Source organism: Salvelinus alpinus, chromosome 2 (genome assembly GCF_045679555.1).
Source record: "Salvelinus alpinus chromosome 2, SLU_Salpinus.1, whole genome shotgun sequence".
NCBI classification, from domain to species: Eukaryota; Metazoa; Chordata; class Actinopteri; order Salmoniformes; family Salmonidae; genus Salvelinus; species Salvelinus alpinus.
This window is the reverse complement of record NC_092087.1, coordinates 120823451-120840219: the sequence shown is the minus strand read 5'-3', so window position 1 is coordinate 120840219 and position 16769 is coordinate 120823451. Positions and strand designations below refer to the sequence as shown.

The 16769-nt window shown below is 44.4% G+C and overlaps 1 protein-coding gene across 1 annotated transcript in view; it reads left to right on the top strand.

The window, feature by feature from the left end:
* Positions 1-901: 901 nt before the first annotated feature.
* The window catches only part of LOC139568496 (uncharacterized), a 37649-nt gene continuing 21781 nt past the window's right edge, over positions 902-16769 (top strand). Inside the window, exon 1 of the mRNA XM_071390353.1 lies at positions 902-979. Within this exon, the coding sequence (XP_071246454.1) occupies positions 910-979 (70 nt within the window). The 5' untranslated portion in view covers positions 902-909. The remainder of the gene's footprint in view (positions 980-16769) is intronic.

The following is a 16769-nucleotide window of genomic DNA, read 5'->3' as shown; positions in this document are numbered from 1 at the left end:
TTTAAATGGAATGGAATGGCCTAGTCAAAGCCCAGACCTCAATCCAATTGATAATCTGTGGTATGACTTAAAGATTGCTGTACACCAGCAGGAACCCATCCAACTTGAAGGAGCTGGAGCAGTTTTACCTTGAAGAATGGGCAAAAATCCCAGTGGCCAGATGTGCCAAGCTTATAGAGACATACCCCAAGAGACTTGCAGCTGTAATTGCTGCAAAAGGTGGCTCTACAAAGTATTGACTTTGGGGGGGTGAATAGTTATGCACGCTCAAGTTTTCAGTTTAAAAAAAAACGTATTTCTTGTTTGTTTCACAATAAAAAAAATATTTTGCATCTTCAAAGTGGTAGTCATGTTGTGTAAATCAAATGATACAAACCCCCCCAAAATATATTTTAATTTCAGGTTGTTTCATTTTGTCCCTTGTGAATACAACCCTGGTTTGATTGAGAAGTGACACTGAACAGAAGCAACATGTCCACTAGAGGAATTTCTCTCCTCGCATTAAAATGATGATGCAAAGCGTGAGATGAGATATGAGCTGAGTTTTATTAACATTGAGAAAAATCGACATCTGACAGATAAATAACATGAACACAACATGATGTAACTTGATATGCTTTAGCATGCCTGTAGATATGTGAATGCCACAAAGTCCATTTACAGTTGGATCTGTTGTGTTTTAGAACAATGCAATCCATTTAAACTTTCCACTCACCATGTTTTTTGATTAACACAATAAACGATTGAAATTATAATAACATATATAGAATTTGATTCAATTAAGAATTCTAAATTAGACTGCAGTAATACATGCTGGTGTGGTTGACTGATGTCAGATGTATCCTATTTCCTGTCTTTATAAGTAGATGTCAGACAGAGACAGACAGCAGTATACAGGCAGCTGTGGTGATGGTGATGTCACTGCTGAAGTGTTTGCTGCTGTTCTACTTCTCATTCAATGAATTGACCACAGCAGCAGGTAAGGCAAGCTGTTTCTTCCCACCAATCAAGGTTGATTCTGTGTTAAATCATGTTAAATCATTAAAGTGAAGGTTCTGAGTCCTGCAAATGTTTAATTTTGTGTATCCAACATATTGGAACTTTCTCCACATGTCAAGAATACTATATGGAATTTTTTTTTTCTCAAACAACAACCATGTTAGCGGGGTCCTACGTCCTTTTATCCCTTGATCATTGCCCGCATTTTTGCATCTGTAGGCCTATTTCATGCATCTTTCTGTAAAAGGTCCCTCCAGAAGCCCTCACTAGGGAGGAAAAAATCCCTTATTCTCTCATTGCAGCTGTTTATTCCTTTGGGCATTGTTCAGCTGCATTGGCTCTAGAAGCAATGAGGATATTATGGGGGAGAATAACTCCAACAGCTTTAGTGGCCACTTGAATGAATTTAACAGGACTGTCATCTCCCACAATGTTTCCTTAATAATAGAATGTGTTTCCTTCAGTGTGAAAAAAGAGCCTTTCGCAATTGACTTTTCCCTCCCTTACTAGGTCTGACTTTGCTGATTGCTACTTCCCTGAGGAAAAATGTATTCACTATGACTGTGATATGTGGTTGATCCATCTAGCTAGACTACATTACCAAACGTTTGTGGACACCTGCTCGTCAAACATCTCGTTCCAAAATCATGGGCATTAATATGGAGTTGGTCCCCACTTTGCTTCTATAACAGCATCCACTCTTCTGGGTCGGCTTTCCAGCAATGTTGGAACATTGCTGTGGGGACTTGCTTCCATTCAGCCACAAGAGCATTAGTGAGGTCAGGCACTGATGTTGGGCGATTAGGCCTGGCTTGCAGTCGGCGTTTCAATTCATGTTCAATGGGGTTGAGGTCAGGGCTCTGTGCAGGCCAGTCGAGTTCTTCCACACCAATCTCAACAAACCATTTCTGTATGGAACTTGCTTTGGGCATTGTCATGCTGAAAGTACAGAATCGTCTAGAAAATCATTGTATGCTCTAGCATTAAGATTTCCCTTCACTGGAACTAAGAGGCCTAGTCCGAACTATGATAAACAGCCCCAGATCATTATTCCTCCTCCACCAAACTTTATAGTATTCAGGCAGGTAGCATTCTCCTGGCATCTACCAAACCCAGATTAGTCCGTCAGACTGACAGATGGTGAAGCGTGATTTATCACTCCAGAGAACGCGTTTCCACTGCTCCAGAGTCCAATGGCGGCAAGCTTCACACCACTCCAGCCGACGCTTGGCATTGCGCTTAGTGATCTTAGGCTTGTGTGCGGCTGCTCGGCCATGGAAACCCATTTCATGAAGCTCCCGACGAACAGTTCTTGCGCTAACATTGCTTCCAGAGGGTTTAGAACTTGGTAGTGAGTGTTGCAACCGAGGACAGACAATTTTTACCCGCTTCAGCACTCGCCAGTCGCAGTCTGTGAGCTTGCGTGTCCTACCGCCTCGCAGCTGAGCCGTTGTTGCTCCTAGACGTTTCCACTTCACAATAACAGCACTTACAGTTGACCAGGGCAGTTCTAGCAGGGCAGAAATTTGATGAACTGACTTGTTGGAAAGGTGGCATTCTATGACGGTGCCACGATGAAAGTCACTTGGTTCTTCAGTAAGGCTATACTACTGCCAATGTTTGTCTATGGAGATTGCATAGATTTGTGTTCAATTTTATACACCTGTCATTAACGGATGTGGCTGAAATAGCCGAATCGACTAATTTGAAGGGGTGTCCACATAATTTTGTATATATAGTGTATCTTAAGATGAACACTTAATTCGCTTTGAATAAGAGTGTCTGACTAAAATGTAAAATGTTATGCTCTTTTGTCTATTTGTATAATGTTCACATTTGATTGTATTTGCCTACCAAACAAATAGTTGAAACAGGCATGTTGACAATTCAGATGGGAGGTGACAAATAGATAGTTTAATAGGGGACAGTTGCCTTATGGCCTGTGTTAGGCCCTCATTCACTATGCATTTACACTGAACAAAAATATAAACGCAACATGTAAAGTGTTGGTCCCATGTCTCATGAGCTGAAATAAAAGATCCCAGAAAAATGTTGTGAACAAATTTGTTTACATCCCTATTAGTGAGCATTTCTCCTTTGCCAAGATAATCCATCCACCTGAGAGGTGTGGCATATCAAGAAGATGATTAAACAGCATGATCATTACACAGGTGCACCTTGTGCTGGGGACAATAAAAGGCCACTCTAAAATGTGCAGTGTTGTCACACCACACAATGCCACAGATGTCTCAAGTTTTGAGGGAGAGTGCAATTGGCATGCTGCCTGCAGGAAAGTCCACCAGAGCTGTTGTCAGAGAATGTAATGTATATTTCTATACCATAAGCCACCTCCAACGTCCTTTTAGGGAATTTGGAAGTAAGTCCAACCGGCCTCACAACCGCAGACAAGTGTATTGCGTCGTGTGGGCAAGCGGTTTGCTGAGTCAAAGTTGTGATCAGAGTTCCCAATGGTGGCGGTGGGGTTATGGTATGGGCAATCATAAGCTGTGGACAATGAACACAATTGCATTTTATCGATGGCAATTTGAATGCACAGAAATACTGTGAGGCCCTTTTATTTTGAAAGGTGTCTGTGACCAACAGATGCATCTGTATTCCCAGTCATGTGATATCCATAGATTATGGCCTAATGAGTGATAGGCAGTCTATAGACTTACCTCATACTGCTGTGACAAGTGTTGTCATTGTACATTTCTCTCTTCCTACTCAGGAATCCAAAGATGACTTCAGCTACCAGCTTCCTGTTTTTTGTGATCCATTTAGCCTGTATCAGAGCTGGAAATTCCTCTGAGAGTAAGTTGTGCAATAATAATGGTTATAAAATGTTATATACAAAAATGTATTTATTATTTTCAGCTGATTGTTAACTTAGGGGTTTGGGGGAAATTTATATTATTTTTTATTAAAAGTTTAGTAAGATTGGTCACATTATCATAAAACTGACTACTATACCAGTAATTCTGTCTTGTATTATTGTCAATTTGTCTCTGAAATGATATTTTACTTACAGAATTTGTCAAACTGGAGTGTAATGAAGAGTACCATGGGGTTTATGGTCAGCAGTCATTGCTGCAGTGTAATGTCAAAGCTGTTGAGAACGTGACCATCTTGACCGTGACCTGGAAGAATGTGGAAGCTGATACTCTTTTGTTGGAATACCATCAAGATAAATGTCACCTAACTCCTGGGTTTACATTTGCTGAGCCATCCTGGAACAAGAAGAATATGAATGTGTCCTTGTTGTTGACAAATACCAAGATGTCCGACAAGGGGGTGTATGAATGCATGGTGAGAGCAGACAGTGGTGATGATACAGCTACAACCAGCCTCAGTGTCACAGGTGAGTCCTGTACTGTCTACAGTTCAACCAAGTGTGATTATAAAAAGATAAGCACCTTTCAACATAGGTTCATGAACGGAGAAAACTGAACATGTGAGATATTCAGCCACCCTTGGAGGTCAATAGAAGAATAGAATACAATACAACATTACATTACATTTTTTTAAGTGTGTCTCAGCCAGGCTGTTATGATGCCCACATGTTGAAATAAAGTTCTATTCAATTTCCTTTGTTGTCGCACGCACGCACACACACATTTATGATACAAAGTTGATAAGGATGTTTATTCTGGAATTTGTTCAGGGGGAGTTCAGATCTATTTTTGTGTGTGTGTGTGCAGCAGGAGCCAGAGTTACTTTCTGTTTCAGAATGACAGCGCTCAAATGGCACAGACTAGTACCAGTGGGAATGTCCACAACTAGCCTCCATAATGTCATTCTACCCCTGTCATGCAATCAGTGTTTACACAATAGGCCTAGTACACACAGACTAAAATAGAACGTGTGTTAGAGATAGAAGAAAGGTCATTCCAGTTTATTAAAATCACTCGTCCAGTAATCTCATTCCAAGTTATAACCCTCGGATGGACGTTGAAAAGGTGCAAAGTCTGTCTTAACGATGTTTACCCATTGACGTTGTTAAGAACTGCACCCACATGTATGTAATATCATTTATCTTCCTCTCTCTCTCTCTCTCTTCCAGTTATGTACAAATCACCAACCAACCATGAGGCACCAGAAAGGGTTGATCTGGTGGTTTGACTAGTTTGACGCAAACTGCACAGGCAGTGCTGAACTTGTGGCCAAAAAGACAGACGACAAAGTGTTTAGCCTCTCCAGTAAACGAACAGTTCTGAAGGCTACATACAGTGGTTCCACAAACTACTCATGCACAGTGCACAACCCCAATGGAGTCCAGGAGGGGAAGGCATCACTTGAGATCCCGTTTGTATGTTCCACAGGTACGTTCTGCCATCGTGGTCGGTATACATGAATGATGTTTGTGATGTCATCCTTTGTAAAAGCAGGGCCAAATCCAAAACCTGCCAGTCTCCCTTATTCCCTCATCCTGACCCTGATAATTGTAAACAATTCAGCCTCAATCTAGTCTACATTTATTAGTATAGGCCTTTTTATGACGTCTTTATCATGTGCGAGCACAATAAAAGTCAGCCTTATCATGAGAGAACAACATGTCACTGAGGAGTGGAGTAGGTCAGGCCGAAGACTGAACATCTTCCTTGAAACTGGAAAAAGAAAATGAATGTCTTGGTTTTCGTAAGAAACATTCCATGCATGTTTCAACATGAATACAGAAGCTCTTCAATGTTTGCTTAACCCAGTCTACTTGTCATCTGATGAGCCTACAGGAAATTACTAGGTTAATAATGAAATAATGAAGGTGGAGTTGTAACTACCTGCACTAGTTGCAAATTAGAGCTCATAGTCTCCAATCTGTCTCTAATGCTCCCTCTTATCACGATTCAGTGCAGTCATCATAATACCTTCTTACCAGAACATTCTGTCTCTGCAGTTGTGTTTCTCATCTCTGGCAGCCATTTTGAATGTTTTTTTCTGACCTGCCTGGCTGGGAATTTCCAAATAAAAATGATCCATCTGATGCAAAAACGAATTGTTTTTAGCAATAGGAAGTAAATTAAGATTATATTTAGATTAGAAAAGAGCTCTAGTCTGTGTGTTTATTTTAAGATATCAAAATAATCCGAAAAATTACTCTCGAAAAATATCTAAATTAAGTTGGAACAAGTGAAATGACCTGATACTGACTTTGACCAATCATAGCTAACCTTTTCCTCCGGATTTGATATTTTAGAAAAATATTGGAACTTCTATTTAGTAGAAATGACATTGAACTTTGGTTGACTGAATCCAGGTCTACTGGATTAGATTTGTAAAAATAATCAATCTGATTTTATTTGTTCTCAATTATGGACTTTGTGCATCTATACCTGGTCACAGATAGAGTAGCACCTCATGTATTTAATTCAAAAATACGTGAATTTCCTATTTCATTTGTAAATTGTTTCTTTTCCCCCCGCATTTGAAGGTTCAAAATATGATTTCGCTTCTGATTCCACCACCAAATGGCTAGCCCCAGTTGAGGTCATAGGATCTCTGATCATTGGACTCCTTGCTGCGCTGCTGTTATTTAAGAGGCGCTCCGCCCGAAGTAAGTACATGAATTGTCATACTCATACATTACAGACTGATGACAGCTCTCTGAGACTGTGTGCTACGTGGGCCTGGCTGATATGTGTGATCTCTCTCTCTCTGTGTGTAACTCCTCCATGAACAGATATCATTGTATGAAGCTTTGTTGAGTATCATGGATCTCTGCTTGGCATGCTAGTTTGTGCTAAATGAACCTGTGCAGTGGGACTGGATGCTTTGGCAGTTGGCAGCCAGCCATTTTGGCTCTGAATGGGGATGCTTATCTTAAAGTTGCACTGCCAAGTACCTCAGTAGTCAAACAACCTAGTGGAAATACCCCAGGCTCAGCCAGTCGAACAACCTAGTGGAAATACCCCAAGCTCAGCCAGTCGAACAACCTAGTGAAAATACCCCAGGCTCAGCCAGTCGAACAACCTAGTGGAAATACCCCAGGCTCAGCCAGTCGAACAACCTAGTGGAAATACCCCAGGCTCAGCCAGTCGAACAACCTAGTGAAAATACCCCAGGCTCAGTCAGTCGAACAACCTAGTGAAAATACCCCAGGCTCAGCCAGTCGAACAACCTAGTGAAAATACCCCAGGCTCAGCCAGTCGAACAACCTAGTGAAAATACCCCAGGCTCAGCCAGTCGAACAACCTAGTGAAAATACCCCAGGCTCAGCCAGTCGAACAACCTAGTGAAAATACCCCAGGCTCAGCCAGTCGAACAACCTAGTGAAAATACCCCAGGCTCAGCCAGTCGAACAACCTAGTGAAAATACCCCAGGCTCAGCCAGTCGAACAACCTAGTGAAAATACCCCAGGCTCAGCCAGTCGAACAACCTAGTGAAAATACCCCAGGCTCAGCCAGTCGAACAACCTAGTGAAAATACCCCAGGCTCAGCCAGTCGTCAAGTACGGTAGATAAACATCAGACATCTTTACTATATGATCAGTGGCTTTCAGCCATGTGTGGTATAGGCTTATACTAACCATGAAAAACAGTGCATTTGATGCTCAATCCAAGTCAATATTAATGGATTAAGCATGAAATGCACTAGCAGGCTATTTATTGTTCATCAACATTGCATTTGGTTTACTTATTCGCTTTTTTATGTATACTGTATGTCACGTTCCTGACCTGTTTTCCCTTGTTTTTGTATTTGTTTAGTATGGTCAGGGCGTGAGTTGGGGTGGGCATTCTATGTTATGTGTTTCTATGTTTAGGTTCATTGTTATTAGCCTGATATGGTTCTAAATCAGGGGCAGGTGTTTTACGTTTCCTCTGATTGAGAACCATATTAAGGTAGGCTGTTCACACTGTTTGTTTGTGGGTGATTGTCTTCCGTGTCAGTGTTTGTACCACACGGGACTGTTTCGTTTGTTTAGTCTGTACCTGTTCGTGCGTTCTTCGTTATATGTAAGTTCACATGTTCAGGTCTGTTGACGTCGTTTGTTGTTTTGTAGTTTGTTAAGAGTTTTCCGTCTTCGTCTTCATTTAATAAATCAAACATGTATTCTCCACAAGCTGCGTTTTGGTCCGATCCATGCTCCTCCTCAGACGAGGAGGAGAACAATCGTTACACTGTACAAAAGTATAAACGCAACATGCAACAATTTCAACAATCTTACTGAGTTACAGTTCATATAAGGAAAATCAGTCAACTGAAATAAATAAATTAGGCCCTAATCTATGTATTTCACTTGACTGGGCATGTCACGGTTCATGAATCCACTGCCTCACTCTCTCTTTTCTCTCTCTCTCTCTCTCTCTCTCTCTCTCTCTCTCCTGTGTTTGTGTGGGCGTGGTTCCCTATCTTGGCCTGATTGTCTGCGCCAGCTGGAATTAATTATCTTCCCCTTTATATGTTCTGTAACCTGTGTTTCTTGTTGTCAGATCGTTGTTTCTTTCCTGAGGTTGTGTCGTGTGTCAGTGCTCATTCTCTCGCCGCCCTTGTGTGGATTATCTGCTGTGCTCCTTCCTACCCAGCCGGACACACTCCCTTGGATTTCTCAGCACGCTATCATCAGAGGATGCGCCCTAGGCCCTGGGTTGGATTACGTCTGAGTATAATCTGTCTGTCCTGTTGATGTTGTAAACTGTTTCATTAAACCATCGTTGCTTGCATCTTGCATCCGCCTCTGTATTGTGACAGAACGATCTGACCAGACCATGGATGCAGCGAGTTCAACGAGTCTGACCGAATTCATTTCCCGCAGTATCACGAGAATGGATCAACAAGAGGAGAACATCTCCAGCACAGGTCGGGCAGTACAAGCCATTGCGACGCAGGTATCCCAGCTGACCCAACAATTACAACATCTGGGGGGTCTCGCTGCGCCACCTACACCGGCAGTTCAACCCGCCCCGCCAGAGCCGGATTCCCAGCTAGAGCCACGGCTACCGACACCAGAGGGTTATTCAGGTGATCCTGACTATTGCAGAGCTTTTCTGACGAGATGTTCCATGCATTTCTCGTTGCAGCCACGGACCTTCAACCGTGAACAGTCTAAGGTAGCATTCGTACTCACCCTGCTATCAGGCAAAGCGGCCCTTTGGGGATCGGCGGTGTGGGCGAACCAGGACCCATGCTGCACCTCTTTCCAGACACTCTTTCCAGGAGATGAGAAGGGTCTTCGATCGGGCCGTGGCGGGTAGGGAGGCGGCCAGACTACTCGCTGACCTTCGCCAAGGAGACCGTTCAGTATCGGAATACTCCATTCACTTCCGCACTCTGGCCGCAGAATGTCAGTGGAACGAGGAGGCGCAGTGGGACATGTTCCTGCATGGGCTGGAGGACCGGATCCAGAAGGAGATTTATGTTCTGGACCTTCCCAGGAGTTTAAATGGACTAGTGGAACTAGCATTGAGGGTCGACGCTCGTCTGAGTCGTATTGGCCGCCGAGCATGCCCTAACAGACCATATAACGACACGGAGGGTTGGCATGCCAGCAGCGGGAACACGGCCAGTTCAGCCTCCGCTCACGAACCCATGCAGGTGGGGAGAGCTCGCCTCTCCCGGGAGGAGAGGGAGAGGCGGAGATCCCAAGGACTTTGTCTCTACTGTGGTAGAGCGGGCCACTTTATCCACTCCTGTCCGGTAAAAGATCAGGCCCGGTAGTAAGTATGAGGCTACTATCGGGTGGTGTCACCACAGAGAAGACCTCATCATCTACTCTCCTCCCGGTAAGACTAAGATGGGCCACCCACACGCACGACACCCAAGCTTTACTGGACTCAGGAGCAGAGGGTAATTTCATGGACTTCAAGCTCGCTCACAAACTCCAGATTCCTGTCACCTCACTCCCGCACAAGATAGCCGTCAACGCTCTCAATGGTCAAGAACTCCCCAACATTTCTCACACCACTGAACCTATCACACTCATCACTTCTGGCAATCACACTGAGACACTATCATTTCTACTCATGGACTCACCCCTTGCACAAGTAGTTCTCGGCCACCCTTGGCTCACCCAACACAACCCCAGAGTTGACTGGGGTCATAACTCTATATCCATGTGGAGTAACAAGTGTCTTGAGTCCTGTTTAGTGTCTGCTTGTTCATCTGTGTCTGATTCTGTGTTTCTAGAGGAGGCAGTGGATTTGTCTAACGTGCCCGTTGAATACCTCGACCTGAAGGAGGTGTTCAGTAAGTCCCGTGCTGCTTCTCTTCCTCCGCATCGTCCCTATGACTGTGCAATAGAATTATTGACAGGTGAGTCTCCGCCTAAAGGCAAGTTATATTCACTCTCTGTTCCTGAGAGAGAGGCTATGGAGAGATACATCTCTGATTCTCTGGCATCTGGATTCATTCGTCCTTCCTCTTCTCCAGCGGGGGCGGGGTTCTTCTTTGTGGGGAAGAAGGACGGATCTCTGCGTCCTTGCATTGATTACCGTGGGTTGAATAACATCACAGTGAAGAATACCTATCCCTTACCGTTGATGTCCTCAGCCTTTGAAAGGTTACAGGGAGCATCCGTGTTCACTAAGTTGGATTTACGTAATGCTTATCATTTGGTTCGCATAAGGAGGGGGTACGAATGGAAGACCGCGTTTAACACCCCCAGAGGGCACTTCGAGTATTTGGTCATGCCTTTTGGGTTATCCAACTCCCCAGCGGTTTTCCAGGCACTCGTCAATGACGTGCTGAGAGATATGATTGATCAGTTCATATATGTTTACCTGGATGACATACTGATTTTTTCTTCTTCTCTCCAGGAACACGTTCAGCACGTCAGACGAGTGCTTCAGAGGTTGTTGGAGAATGGACTTTTTGTCAAGGCGGAGAAATGCATTTTCCAGGCACAATCCGTTCCATTCCTAGGTTACATCGTCTCGACTGAAGGTATTCACATGGATCCTGACAAGGTTAAGGCTGTGGTGGATTGGCTCAAGCCCAGATTCCCGTAAGGCCCTACAGAGGTTTCTGGGATTTGCCAATTTCTACCGGCGTTTTGTTCGCAACTTTAGCCAGATAGTCGCTTCTCTTACCGCCTTAACCTCCCCCAGAGTGACGTTCAGGTGGTCCGATGCAGCCGAGGCTGCATTCACCAAACTCAAGAGCCGCTTTGTTTCGGCTCCCATCCTCATAGCTCCCGATCCCTCGCGTCAGTTCGTGGTGGAGGTGGACGCTTCAGAGGTGGGGGTAGGTGCGGTACTTTCCCAACGTTCCTCTTCGGACGACAAGATGCACCCTTGCGCGTTCCTTTCCCATCGGTTATCACCTGCGGAACGCAACTACGACATTGGCAACAGAGAGTTGTTGGCAGTGAAGTTAGCACTGGAGGAGTGGCGCCATTGGTTAGAGGGTTCGGGGGTACCTTTTATAGTTTGGACCGATCACAAGAATTTGGAATATATCAGAACCGCCAAGCGACTCAACTCCAGGCAGGCGCGGTGGGCACTCTTTTTCGGACGTTTTGACTTCTCTCTCTCGTATCGCCCGGGTTCCAAGAATGTCAAACCCGATTCCCTTTCTCGCATTTTTGACCATTCCGAACGTCCATCCACTCCCGAGTGCATCCTACCCGGGACCCTAGTGGTCTCCACTCTCACATGGGAGGTTGAATCGAGGGTCAAAACGGCCTTAGAAGGAGTAGAGCCTCCGCCCGGTTGCCCACCTAATCGGTTGTTTGTGCCGGAGGGGTGTCGGTCCGATGTTATTCGGTGGGGGCATTGCTCCAACGTAGCGTGTCATCCAGGAGTCAGCCGTACTAGCTTTTTAGTGAAGCAACGCTTTTGGTGGCCGCTGATGGCTCGTGACATTCACAGTTTTGTCTTGGCTTGCTCGGTTTGTGCCACTGGGAAGAGTTCTAATCGACCCCCAGATGGGTTACTCCAACCGCTGTCGGTCCCTTCGAGACCCTGGTCCCACATCGCGCTAGATTTTGTTACCGGTCTCCCGCCCTCCCAGGGCAAGACGGTTGTTTTGACCGTGGTGGACCGGTTCTCGAAGGCGGCTCATTTTATTCCCTTGCCTAAATTACCATCTGCCAAGGAAACAGCGGTAACGGTCGTGGATCATGTCTTTCGCTTACATGGCCTGCCGATGGACGTAGTTTCTGACCGGGGGCCCCAATTTGTGTCCAAGTTTTGGCAGGAGTTTTGTAGGTTACTGGGAGCAAGTGTCAGTCTTTCTTCAGGGTTTCATCCCCAGAGCAACGGTCAAACGGAGAGGGCCAACCAAGATTTGGAGAGAGTGTTGCGATGTTTGGTTTCTAAGAACCCCTCTTCCTGGAGTCAACAACTCTCTATGGTTGAGTACGCTCACAATTCGTTGCCAGTGGCAGCCACGGGTCTCTCTCCGTTTGAGTGTAGTTTAGGTTACCAGCCACCTATCTTTCCCAGTACAGAGTCCGAGGTCACTGTTCCCTCCGCTCACGCTTTCATCCAGAGGTGCCGTCACGTATGGAGCAGAGCCCGTGAGACTCTCCTCCGGGTGGGGGCGCGCACCAAGGCTAAGGCCGATCGCCACCGGTCGAAGCCTCCGGTATACGTCGTTGGACAAAGAGTGTGGCTTTCCACGAAGAACATTCCACTCCGATCCGTTTCTAACAAGCTTGCCCCCAAATTTATCGGGCCGTTCAAGGTCACCAGGATCATTAGTCCGGTGGCGGTTCGGCTCAAGCTTCCTCCGGCGTATAGGAGAGTTCATCCTACCTTCCATGTGTCCAAGATAAAACCGGTGTTTCAGGCACGCATTAACCCGCCGGTCCCGGTTCCCCCGCCGCCACGACTTGTTGATGGGGAGACCACCTTTTTTGTCAATCGGATTTTGAACTCGAGAAGGAGGGGACGCGGATTCCAGTACCTGGTAGACTGGGAGGGTTACGGTCCGGAGGAGAGAAGTTGGGTACCCGCTAGGGACATTCTGGATCACTCCCTTATCGATGATTTCAATCGACAGGTAAATTTGTCTGGGAACGCCAAGAGGCGTTCCTAGGGGGGGGGGTATTGTCACGGTTCATGAATCCACTGCCTCACTCTCTCTTTTCTCTCTCTCTCTCTCTCTCTCTCTCTCTCTCCTGTGTTTGTGTGGGCGTGGTTCCCTATCTTGGCCTGATTGTCTGCGCCAGCTGGAATTAATTATCTTCCCCTTTATATGTTCTGTAACCTGTGTTTCTTGTTGTCAGATCGTTGTTTCTTTCCTGAGGTTGTGTCGTGTGTCAGTGCTCATTCTCTCGCCGCCCTTGTGTGGATTATCTGCTGTGCTCCTTCCTACCCAGCCGGACACACTCCCTTGGATTTCTCAGCACGCTATCATCAGAGGATGCGCCCTAGGCCCTGGGTTGGATTACGTCTGAGTATAATCTGTCTGTCCTGTTGATGTTGTAAACTGTTTCATTAAACCATCGTTGCTTGCATCTTGCATCCGCCTCTGTATTGTGACAGGGCAGGGGTGCAGCAATGGGTGAGCCTGGGAGGGCATAGGCCCACCCACTTGGGAGCCAGGACCAGCTTATCAGAATTAGTTTTTCCCCACCAAAGGGCTTTATTACAGACAGAAATACTCTTCAGTTTCATCAGCTGTCTGGTTGGTCGTTCTCAGATGATCCTGCAGGGGAAGAAGCCGGAGGTGGAGGTCCTGGGCTGGCGTGGTTAGATGTGGTCTGCGGTTGTGAGGCCGGTTGGACGTACTGCCAAATTCTCTGAAACAACGTTGGAGGCGGGTTATGGTAGAGAAGTGAACATTAAATTCTCTGGCAACAGCTCTAATGGAAATTCCTGCAGTCAACATGCCAAATGCACATTCACTCAAAACTAGAGACATCTATGGCATTGTGATGTGTGACAAAACTGCACATTTTAGACTGGCCTTTTATTGTCCCCAGCACAAGATGCACCTGTGTATTGATGATGTTGTTTAATCAGCTTCGTGATATGCCACACTTCTCAGGTGGATGGATTATTTTTGCAAAGGAGAAATGCTCACTAACAGGGATGTAAACTAATTGGTCAACAAGATGAGAAAAATAAGCTTTTTGTGCATATGGAACATTTCTGGGATCTTTTTTTTCAGCTCATGAAACATGGGTCCAACACTTTACATGTTGCGTTCATATTTTTGTTCAGTATAGTTTGTTTTAAGATTTATTGTAATAGTAGGTTTTGTGTAATTTTTTCACAGGCACTCGAAGGCAGTCCACCTTGCCATTAATGAGTATGTCCTTCAATATTCAGTATTTATTAAAACATTTGATTTTAATTTGTCACTTTGGGTTTATGGTTTCCCATCTTTCCTACACAGTTCACAGAATACACTGTACAAGCAATACATATACTTTATAATGACCAGCATCATATTTGAAAAATTTGATCAAAATTATAACTCAACAAATGATTACAACAACACTCCATAATGCATTCACATAGCCTGAGTGCCAGTCTGTTTGGTCTATCATGCCAAATCCTTGTCACTCATTGTCATGCCTAACATCTTGTTGTGACAATGAGCTATGGAGTTGGCAAGAGTAGTTTAAACAGATATTTGACCAGGCTAGCATTCACATGCATTTGGTTTGTGAAACTAGCCACTCAGCTTTGGACAGTAAAACTGTGAAACTGTGGCCACTCACCCAGAACGCATGTCTGTCTGTTCTCAACCTTCCATATCACATCCTCTATCAGTTCCTGTTTACTGTTGCTTCAGAAGGAGATACTTTGTTTACATTGGTCCCTTATGTCTTATATCTGTTCTATCATGCCAGGGCAGGAATGGGGGCCTCAAGGGGCAAAAATGGGCCTGGTTTCCTGTCCCAGTCCGTCCCTGTATCTGTCCCTGTGTAATATCTGATATGCTGTACACACAGTATCGGTCTTAGCTTTCCTATTAAACATGATTGAATGTAGGTCAAAGGGAAGTGTTTCATCCGTCACAAGTGGAGTATAAAATGGAGTCCGGATGATTACTAATTGTTTACCAAACCAGTTGGCGACAATTTTGCATTGTTCCAACGGGGAAATCTTAAGAATTGACTCACCCCTGTTCTAATTTCGTTTGTTAACTGCATGGCTGTGTTGAAGGGAGATTATGTATTTGGGTCATACTATTATGTAATGCTGGGTGAAATATGGGCCTTTCTGCACTGAGGGAAGACTTGCTATCTTGCAAGTCTCTTGACTAACTTTTCTTTTTCTGCCCGACTCTTAATTTCACTGAACTTTGAAGGAGACAATGTTCCTCTGGAGATTTAAATGTTAGATGACATTCCTCCACAATATGTCACAGATCAGCTTCTGACTTGTCCTTGTTGGTTATCGGTCACAGTGGCCACCCAACAGACAGGCAGCACGATGATGAGGCAGAAGGAAAAGTTATCCTCACTGTATGTTGTATCTACATCTAACATGTCTATATCTCTATTGTACATCTATAATGAATATATCTATCTAAAACATATTGTATCTACATCTACTGTATTTATAATAGCTCTCTTTCTATTCAGCATCATAGCTTCTTAGGGGACATGTTTTTTTAAATGATTGATTGTCCTGTAGTTAACCTTGTGGTTATCTTGTAGTTTACATGCTGCTCATGCTCCTTGTAATGATTAGTGAAATGTCTCTCCTGTTTTTACTTTTTATTATTGTGTAACATTATGATCTTTCTCTCTCTGTGTCTTTCTGTCTCTCTTTCTCTCTCTTTCTTTCTCTCTCACTTTCTCTCTCTCTCTTTCTCTCTTTCTCTCTCTCTCACCTTCTCTGTCTGTCTGTCGGTTCTCTTTTTCTTTCACTCTTTCACTTTCTTTCTCTTTCACTCTCACTGTCTTTCACTCTCTCTCTGTCTCCCTCTCTCCCTCTGTCCAGGTCTAAACAGTGACACTCCACCGGACCACCGTAACAGTCTCTAGTAAATGATTCGTTAACTGGTAGTCTCTGGAAGGGACTGTTTCCTTGACGATCAATAAGGGGCTTGTCACCATCACTATCTTTTGATGGACTGTTTCCTGTTAAGTGTCCGATGACAGTCACTTTGCCACTCAGGTCATTCTGATTGAGGCATTTGTTTCTTCATAATCTACTGATGATGTCAGCCTTTAAGGTCTGTGGTTGATTACAAATGATATATAACTGCCCTATATATCAATGTTTCTATACAGGGTTGCCATGGTGTCATAATGCTCTAGATTCTACCACTGCAGAACATTGGTATACTGTAATACCAGGTAATCTAATCAATGTACACACTATAAGGTGCATGGTTTAACATTCCACCTTTCCTATACTGTAGATTCTACCATAGTGGTTGTTATTACTATACTGTAACACCAGACCATCTAATCACTATAAGTTTACACACTGTTCTATACTAAGGTTGTGCGAACATTCAATTTGAACACAGCCCTTTTCTGAAAACATGTAGTAAAACTGGTTTCCCTTCTGAAAGAGGGTTTCGCAAGACTGTACAACAACCACTCTTGTAACCAAAAGCCAGCCTGTTGCTCCTACCACAGAGGATTTTGTTTGTGGCCTTCCTCGTTCCCCTTTCTTCTTGTCTCGCGCTATCTGCTGGTGGAAAATGCAGGTCTATATTTATATCTTGCCCAGGGCTCGCCTCCATGAAGGCAGTGCAATGGAACGCAACTGTAAACCTGGAAAACAAGAGTCAATTACTAATCTGAGAGAATTGGTATCAGTTTCAAGTTTACCTGGTGTTTGTTTATGATACTTTTGAAAATGCCACAATTGTTTTATGTTATGAAAGAGGCTGCTATTGTCTTAATATTGTACTTATATAA